The sequence below is a fragment of the Pocillopora damicornis genome, chromosome 4 (genome assembly GCF_964200805.1).
Source record: "Pocillopora damicornis chromosome 4, jaPocDami1.2, whole genome shotgun sequence".
Taxonomy (NCBI): domain Eukaryota; kingdom Metazoa; phylum Cnidaria; class Anthozoa; order Scleractinia; family Pocilloporidae; genus Pocillopora; species Pocillopora damicornis.
The window spans coordinates 6,052,602-6,071,112 of NC_142673.1; the positions used below are offsets into that span (position 1 = coordinate 6,052,602).

At 39.1% G+C, this 18,511-nt stretch overlaps 2 protein-coding genes across 4 annotated transcripts in view; one reads left to right on the forward strand and one right to left on the reverse strand.

Annotated features, from left to right (window-relative positions):
- LOC113675718 (DNA polymerase subunit gamma-1) overlaps positions 1-18,511 on the forward strand; it is a 24,445-nt gene continuing 5,934 nt past the window's right edge. For all 3 annotated transcript variants that reach the window (XM_027192310.2, XM_027192311.2, XM_089203381.1), the window contains exons 1-19: positions 1-738; positions 1,525-1,720; positions 2,604-2,852; positions 3,788-4,050; positions 4,517-4,828; positions 5,561-5,824; positions 6,580-6,964; positions 7,491-7,651; positions 7,898-7,951; positions 8,034-8,151; positions 8,693-8,828; positions 9,615-9,721; positions 10,337-10,476; positions 11,047-11,175; positions 11,468-11,515; positions 12,325-12,439; positions 12,865-12,999; positions 13,488-13,604; positions 14,474-14,591. In XM_027192310.2, the coding sequence (XP_027048111.2) occupies positions 134-738; positions 1,525-1,720; positions 2,604-2,852; positions 3,788-4,050; positions 4,517-4,828; positions 5,561-5,824; positions 6,580-6,964; positions 7,491-7,651; positions 7,898-7,951; positions 8,034-8,151; positions 8,693-8,828; positions 9,615-9,721; positions 10,337-10,476; positions 11,047-11,175; positions 11,468-11,515; positions 12,325-12,439; positions 12,865-12,999; positions 13,488-13,604; positions 14,474-14,591 (3,652 nt within the window). In that variant the 5' untranslated portion in view covers positions 1-133. The remainder of the gene's footprint in view (positions 739-1,524; positions 1,721-2,603; positions 2,853-3,787; positions 4,051-4,516; positions 4,829-5,560; positions 5,825-6,579; positions 6,965-7,490; positions 7,652-7,897; positions 7,952-8,033; positions 8,152-8,692; positions 8,829-9,614; positions 9,722-10,336; positions 10,477-11,046; positions 11,176-11,467; positions 11,516-12,324; positions 12,440-12,864; positions 13,000-13,487; positions 13,605-14,473; positions 14,592-18,511) is intronic.
- Positions 16,640-18,315, reverse strand: LOC149046598 (uncharacterized). The gene is made up of 2 exons (XM_089203383.1): positions 18,120-18,315; positions 16,640-17,240 (listed from the first exon to the last, which is right to left on the reverse strand). The coding sequence occupies exons 1-2, from the start codon at positions 18,169-18,171 to the stop codon at positions 16,879-16,881; spliced, it is 414 nt and encodes a 137-aa protein (XP_089059509.1). The 5' UTR covers positions 18,172-18,315; the 3' UTR covers positions 16,640-16,878.

Consider the following 18,511-nt stretch of genomic DNA (forward strand, 5'->3'; position numbering starts at 1 on the left):
GGCAACATTGCTTTAATGGCGGCAAGGACGCCCTGAGATTGACTACTGCATTGTTCTGTAGGATTTTTTATGTATTTCACGGAAGTCCCTCGCTGAATGTACGTGATTTGCGGAGATGACAACGTCATAAAAGATGTATCGTGTTTTTGAAGCATTGGTTCGTAATTCACGAGCTGTGGATCGAGTTCCACTTTGCTATCGATGGTTGGTGAGGCACCGTTGTTCTTCCAAAATCCAAGATGACTCAAAAGCTGCAAGTTCGGAAAGCGAACCAAAGAGGTTTAACCCTCTAGAAATTCAGATGCTGTCTACAGAATTACACAGTCAAGTATTTTACGGTAAATCAGAGGCTTACGATTCCGAAACGGTCAAAACATGTCAACAACATCTAGGGGTGCACAATTTGTGGAGCAAGACCGGATCAGTTCTGCCTGATGTCGATTTCCAGCTTCCACCTCTACAAGGTTCAAATATTGATGAGCACTTTAGAACGATCGCGGAAGAGCAGAGCCAACCATATTTTGAGAAAGCTCAAATGTTAGCGGAAACGACGCTGTCAGCCATACCAGATGAATGGAACTTTTCTCCGGGATGGACTAAGTATGTGTATGGTGACGAGGGATTGGTCACCTCCCCAGTGGATGTGCCGGAAGATGATGCCTTGATCTTTGATGTCGAGGTGTGCATGAAAGAAGGACCATTTCCAGTGATTGCAGTGGCTGTATCTCCCAAGGCGTGGTAATGACAAGTGATAATTTATGTCCCAGGATTTATAATAACATTCAAATGTACCCCCTTCTCTAATGACCAACTTCCACCTGTTACTGTTTTTAAGGAAAAATGTTCATCAGCACTGCACAGAACTTGTTTTAGTTTATGAAATTTCTACCAACTTTACACCCTAACATCAGTATGCTTATTCTCCGTACAGTTCTTTATACATTTCCTAGGGTACAGACAAGGAGAATTTGTTGGACAATCAGGAGCTTTTTTTCAGTTGGTGATCATTTCCTTTATTCTCATTATCTTAATGTATGATCCAGGGGTGACATTTAAGGAGAAATTAGATGTAAATCAATCCTAGGGGATCAAAGGGTTAGAATGTTTCAGTTGCTCACTTTGTAAAATAACACACAGCTTGTTTTGTTGTTTACACACAAATACCATATCACAAGTTAACATGACCATATTATTGTTAGGAGCATTTGTCCTTAATTCAGCAACCCCCCCTCCTATAATTACAGGTGTAAGTACCCTATCTTATCCTATATTTGAAATAAATGCCTTGACCAGTGACTACATTGTAGAGAATTTATCATGCACAAATTCACAATGTGTACTGTATGATTATTGTATTTCCTCTTTTTATGGTATTTTTCTTAATCAGATGTAAATTTATTTAATTATATTGTACTTGAAATTCATTTTGGACAATAAATAACCCTTTAGCAATAGGTTTCTTTAAAATTTTAGTGCTTGATGCTTGCTTGTTAAAGTTACAGTACTGTGTTTGCTGCTACTTAGGTACTGCTGGGTCAGTCCAAGCCTTGTGGAAGACAAGAATTACAACATGTTTCTGAGACCATCTCCTAAACTGTATATTCCATTGGAACTGCCCAAAGATCAGGGGTGGAGTTCAACCAAGTGGAAAGAAAGGCTTGTTGTGGGTCATTCTGTGGGATTCGACAGATCTTTTGTAAAAGAACAATATTATATCAAGGTACGATTGGTTGGTAATTGTTACTGACAGTAGTTAAACTTTGTAAACTGATTGATTTATTGGCCCTTTTAAACCAAGAATGCCTTATCTAATTTCTCAGCTTACAGTAATATACTGCTGAATCATTCATTAAGATCATTAGAAAAAAGAAAATGATCACCAGCCAAACTAAGAGGCTTTGATAATGAAACAAATTCTCCTTGTCAGTACCAGAGGAAGAATATAGCAGAGTTTGGAGAATATGGATACTGAATAGATGTTCACCCGTTAACCATGAGTGACCAAGATGGAATTTCTCTTCACCAAATCAATTAAACAATATCAAACAGAAAAGTGATGAGAATAGAGAAGAATATCAGTTAGGGGATTATTAGTTGATCCAATACCAAATTCTCTGAACTAACATCATAAGAATTGTATGGCAGACAGTAAGGAGAATCAATAATGAGATCTCGGGAGTGAAAGGGTTAAAGTTTAAACATTTTAAGTTTTTTGACTTGTATAATCTTACTCCTTTTAAAGGAAATAAAGTAAAAGGTAAATTCTGCACTTGAGCAATATGAACCACCAGGTGCTGGTGCATGCCTATGCAGGTTTTTGTAGCATTAAATGATCGTGACAAGTCCTGGTTAAGATGCTTGTTGATAACAGTCCATTCAATAACATTTTGGGCAGTAGCCAATGCCACTCCTGAATTTGACCTAGTGTCTAGCCCAAGAACACTTCTAAATGCAGTGCTTCTCTGATGGTAAGGCATATTAGGGGATGATATCTTTTGGGGTTAATGCATTATGTTATAACTCTAATACCCTTTGTAGATATGTAAGTATTGAATGATGTCTCATGTTATTCATAACTGATATTCTTAACTGTAACACTTAAGGGACCCAAAACATACTTCTTGGACACCTTAAGTTTACACATGTGTATCTCTGGCTTGACAAGTCTTCAACGCAGCCTTTGGGAATCAGCTAAGGCAGGACGCATTGGAAAAGTGCCTTGGATGCTGATTGGCTCAGGAAACAAACTTATAGACCTTCATAACCTGTATTGTGGTGGGGATGAATTAGACAAGTCATTGGTGAAAATCTTTATCGATGGAACACTAGATGATGTGAGGGCAAACTTTCAGGTATGACAAGGGTTTAGGAAAGGAAGGTCTGAGATACATGCAATACCCCACTGTTACAGAACATTGTTATTTATCTATTTATCAACAGTGACATATTGAAAAATGCTGTATGCATGTATAGCTGTAAATTCTGCAGTGTGGGACTTTGTTTTAAAAAATCCTGTTTGAAGTGTTTTGGAACATCCCAAAAGGCAGAATGGGATTTGATTTACAAATATTGTTATAAAAATGTTGAAAACATACCAACATATGTTTCCTTGTAAATCACCTTTTTCATAATCTAGAGAAATGAACCTCTGCAATCTGTTGGACAACCAATTAGCTGAACATATACAATGACCCTTTTCTCTAACAAAACAAAGATCATAATCACAAGTTTCCGGTTCCTTAATCAGGTGTTTCTGATCTCTTAGTGTAATGCAGCAACAAGTATTTCAAACCTGGGATGTTTTTTTCTGTACAGTGATGATTGTAGATTGAGGGCAAGTGGATTGAAGGGTTTTTTGGACATTGTTCATAGAGTGGATGAGGCAGCCATTGCTTTGTCATGAAATTTGCCATAAATTGTTGAGCACTATACATGTATTAGTTAGCAAATTGGCAGGCCATGTGAAATCAAAGAAATCTGGACAGTTTTTGAAAGAAATTTGAAAATTTTTGCCATGTACCTAATAAAAATAGGTCTTGGAGTTTGAAAATCTGCAAGCAATGCTTGTCACACAGTTAATGTTTATTAAATCACAACTTGTACCTTAGATCCCTTTGGTGTTTGTTGTGAACACTTTTGCATTTCTAAAGCTGTTTCCGACCATGCACCAGATTTCTAGATCATTCTGTAGATGACAAGCTTGGAATATGAATACTGCATACCTCAAATGCTAATTCAAATCTCTTTGCCCAACATGCAATCACTTTTCAATTCAATTTCTCAACAGGATCTAGTAACATACTGTGCACAGGATACTACAGCAACTCAAGAGGTATTTGCTGCTCTGTGGCCAAAGTTCTTGGATAGATTCCCACACCCAGTGTCTTTTGCTGGGATGCTAGAGATGGGATCAGCTTATCTTCCTGTTGATCGTTCTTGGGAAAACTACATCCGAGATGCTGATGACACTTATGAAGATCTGGAGAAGGAAATGAAGTGTTCTTTGATGAAACTAGCTGATGAAACATGTAACTACCTTCATGGCAAAAGGTTTGCAAGATTCTTAACCTTTATTTATTTTTTTTAAAAATTATGTTGAAATTTTAATTTTTTCTTCCCTCAAAAACTTTTCAAAACTTATCTGAAGGTTTTCTGGAAAGGCTTAAGAAAATGTTGAAACTGACTCAGCCATCAAAGCTTCAACAGATGGATGACTAAGAACCAAGGTTGTGGCCTGTGTGAGCTTTAGCACTCAATTTCTCCTAACAATATCAATGAATACAATATCAAGCAGGCAAGTGAAGAGAATTAAGAAAAATCTCAATGAGGGGATTGTTGTTTAATCCAATGCCAAATTCTTTGCACTAACATCATAAGGATGTATCAGTAAGGATAACTGCCAACAAGATCTTTGGAGCAACAGGGTTAAATAAATTATTCTTGTAAGGGCTGTGTAAACGGAGAACAGAGTGTGGAGAATAAGCACATTAAACAATAACTCATTTGTGTTTTTAAGGTATGAACAGGACCCCTGGCTGTGGGAGCTGGATTGGTCTGTCCAAGACATAAGAACAAAAAAACCTAAACCTCCAAAGAAGACAAAGAAAACTGAAAGTTGTAACAAGGGTATAAATGAAGATTTGCCATCAACCCTATTTGGTTCAACTGGCAAAGATGCTACTTCAGAAGTTCTTGAAGATGAGATGATTGATGACAATAATATTGAGATGGTAGAGGGTTTGAAAAACTCATCTGACATCTTGGCAAGAATCCCAACAGCAGCAGATGTTATGTGGAAAAGACGGCAGAAGTTACCAGGTTATCCTAAGTAAGTGGGGCTTTTAACACTTGGTTTAGGAGTACCATCTCTGACCTTATAAACCTCATAACACTTGATTCAGTGAGAGTAGTAATTCTTTTTTGGCAAAATTTTGTCGTGGCAGTTAAAAACAAGATCAGTGCAAAATTCTGGGAGGGAGATGCATAATCAGGAGGCCTTGCCCCCAGAGTTCTGTGTGGCTCACTAAAATCATTTTCTTCCTCTTATTTTTTTTACTCGCCCCTTGGACTTTGCTGAAATGGAAGGACTTTCTGTAATGTAGTGATTAGAACTCTGCTGTGAACTCCATTCACTTAAGTCTTTGACTGAAGGTTTTGCCTTTTTCTTTTTTCTAGTGGTAATGATGACAATAGTGATGATGATGATAACAAAGTTAATGCTAATGCTAAAAATGTTAAAAATGACAATGATTTCGATTGAAAACTTTGTTTTCTTTTTAAGACTATAATCTACACACTTTGTGTAACTCAACTCTCATTCTTGATGGACAAGAGTCCTTGATGTTGGGAAAAAACTGCTTGAACTTATACGAAACACATATATGCCATTTTTATTATTTTAGCCATGCAGGCTTGTGGAGAATTAAAGAACTAATTTCCTGTCAATTGCATACATACTCTCAGCATATTTGCAGACAGAAGGAAAATGTCACAGCAGAGAGTAACTCTTAGCAAAAAGGCTAGGTTGAAAATTAGTAATGTTGTGGCACTCTGTCTCCAGTTGGTACAGATCTCTTTGCATGGGACCATCAGACAAAGGTGAGTGGAGGGAGGGGCCTGTGTCCATCAGCCCACAATGTCAAGTAGCACCCACCCTCTTGCGTATGACATGGGATGGCTTTCCTCTGCTCTACAATCGCAAACATGGCTGGGGATATCTTGTACCTGGAAGGACTGACAATCTGACCTCCAGCCCTATGACATTGCCAAGCAACGAGGAGGACTCAGTGGATACACAGAAACCAGAATTAGTATTCCCAACTAGGTGGGTGTAGTAAATAGGGAAATAGGAAATTAATGCCCAGTGAGAGGGTTGTCCAATACACCCAAACCGCTGCGAATTGTCAAACCGGAAGTCGATTCGCGGCTAAGTGGTGTTGTGATACCGGAGGTCTGAAAAACCATCTCTTTGACATGAAAACGCATACCAGAAGTCAATTTGCAACAGACTTAGCTATAGTTTATAATATTCTGAAGATAGACTTCCGGTCGTTTCACGCTTTAAGAACGTGGAAGGTTCATGTTGTCATGTTCTCGTACCATGCCACTCATTTTTCTCTCACTGCTCACGTGCGCGCCCCTCGACTTCCGGTATGTTAACGCACGATTCGACTTCCGGCATGCCATGGTAATTTCTCATATTGCTTACGCCTCTCGACTTCCGCTATGTTAACGCACGATTCGACATCCGGTGTGACGATTCCTCAACAACCGTAGACGAATCGCAACGGTTTGGGTGTATTGGACATGTATGAACGATAGTATTTTACAGTGCAAATCTCAGTATGCGTGACATAAAATAAAGTACGCTTCTTGAAGAATATACTTTTATGGGTTATTTCTTGGAGAAAAGGTACAAATTAGTGAAAAAGTAGCTTTTTTCAGGCAGCAACATCAAACAAAGCGTTTTAGGTTTTACTCACAGACAACATTTTTATATCCAGTATTTCCTATCATTAGGTAATAAAACTGTTTCATTTCAGATTCCATTGTAATAAACTTCTTTAATGTACCTCTTAGGGCATTTGAAAATCTCTGGCAGAAACACAGCATGAATGCAACTCCCAAAGAAGCCAATGAGTCGGATTCAAAGTTTGATGATGATGAACTGAATGTGTACAGTATCAGTGAAGATCAGCTCTGGGATAGATCAGAACTGGAAGAAATGAGAGCACCAAAAACTTTGACAACCAAGAAATCAGCTTCCAATACAGGGGACCTCAACGAGACCATAGACGGTGGTTTAGAGACAGCCCCAGCAAAAAAGGTACTTCGAGCTAGGAGCACAACAGCTTCAGCAGGAGCAGGAGCAGGAGCAGATAGCAGACCAGATTTCTATCATGGCGTGGGACCTTACAATGACGTCAATCTCCCAGGAGTATGGTTTTTCCGCATACCACACAAGGTACTGGTTGTCACTGGCCTCTTATACTTAAGTCTGCAGAACAGGCATATTAAGAGCCTCTTCTGCTCTCTACTTATGCTCCCTATACTCGTCCCCCTCTCCCCCCCCCCCTCCCTTGAGCATGACGTGAACATTTTTTTTGAAGTCTTCTGGGTCAGTGCTAGTCTTGTCGTCTTGTCATCGTAACATTTATATACGTTTTCGTGGCTAAGTTTCTCAGTTGATTTGAGTCTCATGTACCTACTGTTGTGACCAATAACTTCAGGAACGTTCCCAGTTTCTGTTCAGTAACAGACCTGTAGGATTAAGTGTTTCCCTATATCTCCCAATATCTGATGTTAATCCTCCCCACCAGCTGCTTCAAATGTGCTTGTGAATAAATTACGAGAATTTGTTTTTAAATCAAGATAACGATTTCTACCTGATACTGTTTGAGTATTCTCGTTACCTATCTGCTGAATGAGATACGGATGTTATAGGGAGAATTTACATGTTAATCACTTCTGTGAGTTTTTGTTTCCTTCAGAATGGTGAGAATTATCGCTGTGGTAACCCGCTAGCCAAAGACTATATTAGCAAGATGGAGGATGGTACTTTGGTGTCTTCCTCAGGAGATCACAGTGCTCACAAGACGCTCGTCATTAACAAGATGATTTCCTCTTGGAGAAATGCACAAAAAAGAGTCAGGTGCGGATAGTTATTTAGAGGTTGACAAATAATTGAAAAGTGGATAGATTTTGAGCAATAATGCGAGGTTTAATGGAAAAATTTAAGCGTAAATGAAAGCCTTTAGAACAGGCGTTATTTTTTTCTTTTCTTTCCTTACATGTTTGGCATTTTTCAAGCGAACGGACTGGGAGGCGAAAGCAAATATCACACTGTCTTTATTACTGATGACAAGATTTTCTTGCTTCTGTTTTTTTCGTTCCGTAGATCACAGTTGGCTGTTTGGTTTGATAGAACGGACTTACCCCCGGAAATTACAAGGTAAAAAGTCAATATATTGACAGTTTCCCCCATCTTTTAAGTCCTGTATAAAATGTCATGAATTTGTTTCAACGGATTGCAGATCTGAAAAGTACAGTGCTGATGAGATGTACGGTGCCATCTTGCCTCGAGTCATCACAGCTGGGACAGTGACAAGGAGAGCCGTGGAACCAACTTGGATGACGGCCACGAATCCTAGGGTAAAAACAGTGTTGCTGCATTTGTATTAGAGCGCTTTCCGATTAAACAAACACCAAAATAAGCAAAAGGCCAACGGGTCAAAAGCATATGTCGAAAGATTACGAGGAGCCAGTCAGTTAAGAATCAAGCAAAACTACGCGAACTGTTGAAAATGGGGCAAAGCACTTGCAACTCAGTCGCGATTTGGTGGTAGTTTTGCGTATTAGGGAGGCGGTGAGGCTGAGAGGTAAGGGTGCTGGATCTGTAATCTGGTGGTTCCGGGTGAAGTCTTCCATCCAGCTACTCACTGGATTTGTTCTCGGTTTTCCCAAGTTCAACTCCACGGCTGCGCTGTGTAGCCAACTAGTCTGCCTCCTGTCAGTTAAGATTTTCAAGCACTTTACGTTTATTTGAAAGATTTGTTTCACTCTCCTTCATATTACAAAGCGCTTAGAGGCTTGCAATAAGCGCTATATAAATTGTAAATTTAAATTTAATTTTTTATTTTGGTAGTGGAGCTGCAAGTATCTTGAATATTATTTGCGGCTTTGTCTCTTCTAGGAGGATCGTGTTGGTTCTGAACTGAAGGCTATGGTACGGGCTCCTCCAGGCTACTGTTTAGTAGGGGCTGATGTAGACAGTCAAGAGCTCTGGATTGCTGCCATTTTAGGGGATGCGCATTTTGCTGGGATTCATGGTTAGTTTTTGCAGTTACAGGCAACAAAGTAACCTGGTTTTTGATGCCCGTTCCTCCAGAGGCTCGGAAAAGTGGGTAGCCGTACGCAGGTTACTCATTTTTTTGGTCTACGTTACTTCAGAGTATCGTTACTTAAAAAAGGAACACTTGGGCATTAAGTGACACCTTTCTAAGAAAGCAGTTTTATTCTGTGGCAGCCATTACTAACACGAGATGTGTGTTAGCTATGGAAGCGAGGTTTTTGGGGGTCTAGGATGGCTGGGATGTTTGTAAACTTAAGAAAAAACCTGGCCTCGTCACAGCCTGCTATATAATTGATTTAAAATGGCTGCCACAAACGAATTGCATTGATGGTAAAAATGTATGTTCGATTTTTATTGCTTCAATTGCATCAGTGCACGGTGTACGACTCTGAAATGAATAAAGTGTGGGCACTTAAAACCCATTAATTTCCATGAGTGACCAACACAGACTTTCTCCTTACAATAATAATACAATAACAAGCAGAAAAGTGATGAGGATAATGAAAAATATCAACTAGGGGATTATTTGTTGATCCAACACCAAATTCTCCGAGTAAACATCATAAGAATTATATGGCTGACATAAAGGAGAATTACTTATGTGATCTGAAAGTGGAAGGGTTAAGAGAGAGAGAGAGAGTTGGGAATGAAGCAAATAAATATTGTTGCACATAAACTTAACTTGTATCCAGCAGACATTTGCGGGAGTTCTGTTTGTGTCCGGCTAATACAACTTTGTCTTTTCCCTATGCTTATCACGCAGGCAGCACAGCGTTTGGGTGGATGACCCTTCAGGGTAAGAAATCAGAAGGTACTGACCTCCATAGTAAGACCGCAGAGACTATTGGTATAAGTCGGGACCATGCTAAGGTAAGAATGCAGTCATGTTTAACATGACCTCAAATAGTGACTAGCATCTAATTTTTCCTCACGATATCATCCCGACATCACAAATTAAAGTGAGAGGACTGAATAAATTATCACCGACTAAAGGAGCTCTTTGTTGTTAAACAAATTCTCCTTGTCAGCACCTTAGGTAATGTATGGAGAACGGTATGGAGAATATACATACTGATGTTGGGGTGTTAATTAATCAATCCGTCCGTCCATCCATCCATCCATCCATTCAACGATTCACAGAATTTATCAATGGTACATCTACGCCCCCTGTCTCGAGGTCGAATTGCAATTTAAAATGATGGTAATTGCGATGGGGGATAAACTGAGAATCCTCCCAGAAGAGACGAGAACAAACAACAAATCTTATTCCAGTCTAACACCATAAGATTAAATCATCTTGTATTACCCCCACTGACACAGTACCAAAGATTATTTAGAAACTTACCCCCTTTATTCATATGGCCTTTCCTTACGCATGGTTTGAATTCATAGACTGTACTGTTTCAACAACCAACCCGCTTTTTGCAGAAGAAGGATTGTCTGGTGATTTGAATTTGATTGATATATTTTCTTCTTTTGATCTAGGTCTTTAACTATGGTCGTATTTATGGAGCAGGACAAAAATACGCAGAGAAGCTGCTTTTACAGTTCAACCATCGTCTGACGGAGAGTGAAGCAAAGCAAAAAGCTGAGACGCTGTTTTCTAACACTAAGGGAGTAGCTAAGTAAGAAAGCACAATATAGTTTTTAGGATGAGGGTATCATGACTGCTTGGTCAGGTGATGGCCTAAGACTGAATTTTCGTTCAGTATTCACAAGGGTCGGTGGTTAATATAGCATTTATCGCTAATCCGGTGGAAAAATTTAAACTTGGGGAATCAATGTCAGTATCCTAACATCTGCGCACCTACCCCTCCCCTAACCCAAAAACAGTAATCTGATGACAAGTTAGAGTTAATGTTGGGTTAGGGGAGGGGTTGATATGCAGTTGCTTAGATACTGACACTGGTCCAACTTGGGTTTGATTTCTTGCGAGTAAAAGCATCTACAAGAGCATCGTCTTAGAGATTAAAATAGGAAATGACTTAGAGGATGAAGGTTATTTAAAAAAAAATTCTCTGCTATTTAATTTTTCGTGGCTGACGTTAAAGAAGAGTAACGACTTTTATCTTGGTAGTGAACGTGTATAGCCTTTCTGTCTGCAGATGCCGTTCAATGATAAAGAATTTTGTTCAGTTATCACTATTTTCAGACTGATTTTTGTAATTCGACTGTGACTTCTTTGTATTCTGTAGGTTTCTTCTCACGGATTTCGGGAAAGATATGGCGCAAAGATTTGGCTTCGGCGAGGACGTTGATGAAAATGGTTGCGTTGTGGCCAAAGTTTATTATCAGCTGCTCAGGAAAACTGCACGAAGACGACGGTGAGATATTTAACATGCCTTGAATTAGTTTTTAACCTCTAACCCCTGAGAATGACTGGCATCTAATCTCTCCTTACAATATCACCCCTGAATCACACATTAAGGTCATGAGAATAAAGGAAATGATCACCAACTAAAGAAGCCCTTGATTGTTTAACAGAGTCTCCTTGTCAGTACCAAAGGAAGCGTATAGAGAACAGTATGGAGAATATGCATACTGATGTTAGGGTGTAGAGAGTTAACTGTTGTGTATTGTGGACGTCGATTGAAGTAGGGTTTGTTTCACTTTTAGTACAACTGGAAATAGTATTGACGATGGCCGAAGATGGTGTGGAGGAAGGTATGCTATTATCATTAAGAATCAAGGGGATGAATGCTTCTATGACGATCTTTTATGAACACATTTTTTCAAGAACCCGTCTTTGTCGATTCTTCAACTTTTCTTGCTTGTGTTCCAAGGGGAAGAAAAGAAGGGAAACACTTACTTTTAACAGATAGCTGGATTGCCGTTGTCCTATCAGAAGTTATAGTATTCTATCAAGGGTTTCACTAAAAGCCGAATACTGGCGTTCTACCTCTGACCTCTTACAGCCGTCTCGTGTGTGGGTTTCGCCCTAAGGCCTTTTTCGGTCGGGCAGAGCCGCTAACAACACCATCGGCAGCTGCTTATAGTAAAAGTTATTGAAATCCTCTGATTTTATGACTTGGCGCTTTATAACTGAGTAGATTAGGACCAAAACCAAGCTTAATTAGGGTAAATTGATCAGGTAATTATATCCGACACACTTGGTGGTATTTGTATCCTGTTGTATAAAAGATACGCAGTAGCCTGGCATTGGGTTCATGCGCGTAGGAAAATGAGACAAGAGTAACAAAACTTCTAGTTGCAGAAACCGAGATAAGCCTATGCAGGGTTAGCCTTTCGGTTTGTGTTGAAAGGTTGATTTCGTATCCTTTAAGCTGCAAAATGTTTGCTTCATACAGCGGCCAAAAAGTTATTTGATAGGGATTCTGGTGTGTCCAGTATCTGTTAGGAGTGATTAGCATTAGTGCTGAACGTTCTTTTGACTTGAAGTGCGATCATGAACCCAATTAAAAACTTATCATAGTACTGCTCGTTTACAGCCCACGTTGTTTCGTTGTTTGTAGCGAGTCCGAGATGTTTAATATGCTGGAAAGCATTGCGCAATCGGTGGAGCCCAGGACTCCTGTGCTGGACTGCAGGATCAGCAAATCACTGGAGCCTTCTGCTGTTGGCACAGAGGTAGAGTATTGTAACATGGAAAGACACCCTTATTCACTTAACGCAGGGATCAACGCCGACGCACCTAGAAATTTTTTTCCTCAACAAATAGATGCAGCGCTTCGACGAGGGTGACGATTATAAAGTTTACAATTTAACGACACAAGGCTATGGGCGTTCAACTTCACTTTTTTCCACAACATTGTAGTTTAGAATGCAAGCTATGAGACGGAAACATAGGTGGTTCTTTCATGTTTTCATGCTTGGCAGGCAAAAAATAAACAAACACAGACAAAAAATGTACGAACGGGCGGACGGAGGTACAGACAGACAGACTACGGAAGGACAAATTGCAGATATGAGTCCTTTTAATTCTTTATAGTCAACTATTTTGAAGAGATCTCTATGTCATTTTATACAGTTGTTTCTCTGCTTGCCTTTATTAGTTCATGACCAGTCGTGTTAACTGGGTTGTTCAAAGTTCAGCCGTAGACTATCTACACCTTATGCTAGTTTGCATGAAGTGGCTCTTCACAAAGTACAATATTGATGGGAGATTTTGTATCAGCATACATGACGAGGTAGGCGAATTATTTTGGCATCTTGTCGACTTACGATTCAGCGTGTTTTAACGTGCGTTTCAAAACCGCACATGTTAACCACAATCTTGAAAAAGACATAATTTTTGTTAAGATTTGGAGGTTGCTGTTTCCCCTTCCAAGTTAAATCACTCCCTTCCGACTCATTATATATTAAATTATAATTTAAAGACTGAAGTCGCAACTGTAATGGTAGTTTGGACATCAAGTCCTAATTTGCTCAGGCTTTCAGGATTTTACTTCAACGTTACTCACTGGGATATAGTTGAGACTGAGTAGATATTTGTTTTGAACCTCAACGCCTGTCACGGCCCGTCCTTTTATTTTCGGTATAAAAGAGAAGTCATGTCCAAAACAGAAAAACACTTATCTTTTCCCTCGTTCTATTGCTGTCAGTTGAAAATCAGTTTTCAATCCTGATTCTGTGTCTGTTTTTGTCACGTGATAATATCGTGGTCAAATCTGAACAGGTTCGTTATCTGGTGTCAAGCAAAGACAAGTACCGCGCAGCCCTGGCACTACAAATCACAAATCTACTGACCAGAGCGATGTTCGCTCATAAACTGGGAATGAACGACTTACCACAGGTATCCCATACACAAAGATTGTATCTTAAGGAAGCTTACCATTTTCTTTCGCCTGTTTTTGTTTTTTTTGTTTTTGGTTTGTTTGTGTTTATTGTTTTAGCAAACGATACTATAAGTAAATTGGAAAAAAAACGTAGTATAATAGATGACATCGGAGAACTAATCTTCACGGCACAACATTTAAATGTATCTGCTCCTGTGAAAGACAACAATGATATCCTCATTTTGCGAAGTTAAGGTATCATATCTTGGAAACTGGAAATAAATACCAGTATTTCATCGATATCTGTGTAACCAGATAGAGCTATTGCGTTGATTTGTGGGCATGAAAAACGGGATCAACTTTGGCATAAGTCTATTTCACGGAACAACTGCGTTTAAAGTCACTACAGGAAAAGAGGTCTGAAACAAATTTAAGCCTCAATAAAAATTGACCACGAGCCCCTCAGACACTACTTGAGCGCTGGTGCCTACTGAGGTACGAAGCTTTATGTTGGGAGGTGTTGGGGCGAATTATAGTATTTCTGGTATTACTGGCATCACTGGCATCATTGCTGTTTCTTGCATCAGACTTGCGTCTCAGCTTCTCTCGCAAGGGCTTTAGGGGTTCTGAAATCTTATGACGTCTTTGCGTGGAATGTCGAGAATGATATCGAACTTAAAATTATATTTCTCACGCGTGCTGGAATGAAAGTTAAAGTTGCTATCAAAGCCCTCACCCCTCCCTCCAGTCCTTGAAGTTGACGTTAATGCTTCCATAGATGACGTATTTCCTTTCCCGGGCTGGTTTTAGTTTTATTGTCCTTTTTTAGTGAGGTTTTCATGCAATAAACCTTGATAACGTGTACGTGTCTATGCGTCTTTTACAGTCTGTGGCGTTCTTCAGTGCTGTTGATATTGACACTGTGCTGCGAAAGGAAGTTTCCCTTGACTGCAAAACTCCATCCAACCCGCTTGGACTTCATAAGGGGCAAGGAATACCGCCAGGTTTGTAACGAAAATTCTAAAATTTCTTAAATACCTACTAAAAAAGCCTTTTTCAGGCAACGTACTGAAATAAGGTTTTATTACTTGTCTAGTCTCTTAAAGACCCTTTATTAGGAAATCACAGAAAATATTTTTCTCCAAAAACCTTGAAATGTTTTTGTCCCAGTTCCCTTCGCGCAGTTTTCTGATACAGACCCCTGGTTCCGGTTGTACAAAGTTCCACTATGAAAAGTTTTGTTTAACATAGAAATTTTCACCGCAACGATTGAAGGCAGTTAACTGGCTGAGTATGGGTTGTCTGCTGGTGAAGAGCGAAAGAAAACTTAATACTCCTGCCGAAAGAGCGACGTGTACGCCAATTAAACAATCTCTTGCAAAATTTGATTCTTTAAATTTGTATTTATGAATATATAGATATATTTTAACCAAAGTACGATGAGGAAAAAGTCAACTTCCGGATAAGTTAACACAATTTTTAAACCGATGTTGCTCTGTTCGTTATAATCTATCGTTAAACTTCCCTCAAACTACTTTCAAGCGTTCTTAATTGCGAACAAGACGTGCGAAGAGAACATTTGTCAGCAAATATTTGGAATTATCTAAATGCCATATCCGCTGCCGAAGAAAAGTGCTGATACACTTTTGTTTCATTTTATAATGAAAATACTAATACAAACTCAGCAGGGCTTCTAGTTTCTTTTGTTAAATTTATTTGCTTAGAATATGAATTTTCATAGTGATTATTGTGCTATCTGATTAACTAAAAGGGAAATAAATATGGGATTGAATTGATCACATACATACATACATACATAGTTTATTTAGTGACGCAGGTCCGTAGTGGCAACTTTTACAGCTGATGTGGAACTACCTAGGAAGTACTAAAATCTACTATTTTAAAACTTACAGAGCATTAACAATACTATTTACAATAACATGAAGAAACCTATTTACAATAAAGGAAAATAACCAACTAATTATAGCTCGATTCAAAATTTTAAGGGGTGTAAATATTTACATTTGATAATACAAAAAATTAATGTCCTCATTAAGAATTGTTGAGGTCCGTTTGTTAAAAGTGATTTTGCCGAGGCAAGTTTTGTTACGGTTCAGTGCTGCTTTCAAAGCATCTTGCTTTTCTAAGTTCCTTGTCGTTCTGTCCAGTGAATTCCATACCACAGTCCCTCTGTATTAGAAGCTATTTCTTCCAAACTCTGTTTTCTTCCGTTTTCTTTTCTTTCTTCACTTAGCAGAACAGTTGCGTTCCTTAGAAAATTAAAACGACCTTTAGGGTGAGCACAACGATCTGAAAACATACACAAATGTATTACTATTACGTTAGAGGTGCACCCCACAGGGACCCCCCAAGGAGAATTGATGTCACTGGCACCCATTCCTTCCTGCTGTGAGTCATGCGCTGACGTGCTTCAGGTCACACTTAAACTAAACATGATATGGATATATTATCAGTGTTTATCCAGGCCTCGCACCAGTCACGCACAATAAGGTAGAAAGGATCTGGTTTGGATTTGATGTGGTCGGCTTGCATTAACACTCTTGGTCGAAGTAATGCGTCGAAAAATTAAATGTCAGCTACAAATGCTATCGCTTGTTGTGAGGTTTTTACCAACGTACTTATTCCTACTCGCAATTGCAACATAATGATCTCTTTTGGCGCGAAACATGAGTCCCGCCTAGGCGGGTCACCTCACCTATCATGTAAACGTGATCAAGATTAAATAAGAGATTATATGAACAGGCGGGTAACCTCACCTACTTGGGGTCCCCACCTCCACGTAAACAGGTCTTAAGATATTAGGCTGATATTTTGGGAAAATTTCAGATTCGTGTCACTCCTGACTTTCCGTGTAAATCAGCTACTTAACATTGCAGTTCAGGTATTTTTTAGTTCTCGAAAGGTGGAAGTGGTAAAATTACACTTACACGCGATTATAGAATCAAAGGATTCATTTAAGGAAGCCTTAGCCGCGTTTCGAACGTTTTCATCAAAAAGGAAAAATCCGAGGTGTACGCCGAGGGACTACAGCTTGTTTATCATCTGATTTATTCAGCAGATTACAAAAAATAGCATGGATCAATAATCCTTTATGGATGCATACCATAATAAGAATTGAACTTCATCAACAATCGTTATTGCTAATCCAGAAATGACTCAATTTATTACTAGTCAGTAATAACTGGAGGTTTGTCTCTAGCAGCACTGGCGATAAACTTCATTAACAGCGTGACGTGCCTACGATAGCGAGCAGTTTAGCATTGTTTGTGCTTAGAATAACTTGAAATTACACAGCGCTGCTGTAACAATAAACATCATGTTGATGGAAGCCGAGAAGGCGTTGTTGCACAGATCACTGGTACAGCAGGATACTGAACATTTCTTGACTTTGGATTCTTCCGTCTTGCCTGCGTTGTCACAATTAGCCTTGGTCTGCTCGCATTCGGCTTTGGACACGCATGCTTTCTGTTGAGACTTTCTGCCATCTTCGTCTTCCACGGAAGTTTTTAAACAGAAGTCCGAGACCACACCAGGAATATTGCTGCAGTTCACTTTCTTTTGGTCTTTTTCGCATTGTTCAACGCTGTAAGATTCATCGGTTGGGGTACACACGTAGCACTGCAGCGAATGAGCTGCAGTTAAAAATGATCACTCTACATTAGACTTACCAAGAAAAATCTGACTGTTTGCGAGCACTCAATCAATATACACTAGCTTGTGAAGTTGACATAACTTGACATGATAACCCAATATCTGCAGCGGACATTGCAGTTATCACGTCAAGTCTGCCTAGTTTCCAAGCCCTGAGCTAAAGGATTAAGCCGTAAAAAAATAAAAATAAATGATGAACAATAGAAGATGTCATTTGGGATACCTTGTGGCCTGAAATCTTGACGGTTTTTAATCGTCCTCGATCCAAAAAAATAAGGTCTCGCAGAAAAAGAGAAGCAGATTCATTAAAAAGGAATTACTAGGCAAATGAAAAGCTTCGCGTGCAAATACGTGTTCGTCGCATTTGCAAATAATTCATTTACAAATGATGAATTGTGTACCTTCCATTTAAGTAGCTCGAAAATTGGGAGAATTTGAAAACAATAGAAAAAATCATAAACACAAGCTCCCACCAGTAATTTCATGGCCTCCTAAGTCATCTCAAACCGCAAAATTGTTTTCTCGCAAATCACGAAAAAAGAAAAAAAAACGGACAAATAAATCTACCACATAATTTTCCAGTGGAAAGATTTTTAATGATATTCGATTTATTTCAAAAGAAAAAAGCCTGAAAGTTATGCCTCAGTAGCTACGTAAAAGATAGACAACTGTAGAGCGAGGATATCGTGAATTGGTAGGATTTAGTTAATGGTGGGGCCGAGAATGAAGATGATACTGAAATTGTTGTCACCAACATGATAAGTTTATCACCCGGAATTCAACCCCGATGTCTCGTATGTTACAACTGTGTGCATCTTAAGAAGAGCTTATCACACAAAACCTTGAACTGATTAACTTACCCGCACAGAAGAATGCACAAAATACAGCAATGCTTTTGGCGAGATTCTTCATGGTCGAAATTCAGTTTAAGGTTGTTTTTAAGTAGAAAGAGATCTTGGGGCGTAGTTCAACAGCTTTCCACAGTGGGAACTGAACCACTTCTAAAAGACAGCAGTTCTTTTTAACGGCTTTGCGTAAGATGAACTAACCAATCCGCATCCAGATGAACCTATCAATAATTTTTTCGTCCTGTCAGTCAATTTACGCGCAGCTTATGCGAGTAGCCACAAACAGGCCGCTAAGTTAAAAAATATTCAAAACTAAGCGATTTATGAAGTGTTTTAAGTGCTTTGTTCTACATCTAGAGGACGAACATAGTAAACAAGCAAAATGATCACTTTTAACAGCACAT

Coding starts and splice junctions, on each gene's coding strand:
- LOC149046598 (XM_089203383.1), bottom strand. CDS start 18,171: ATGAAGAATCTCGCCAAAAGCATTGCTGTATTTTGTGCATTCTTCTGT. Junction 17,241..18,119: donor TTGTGCATTCTTCTGTGCGG/GTAAGTTAATCA, acceptor TTTTAACTGCAG/CTCATTCGCTGCAGTGCTAC.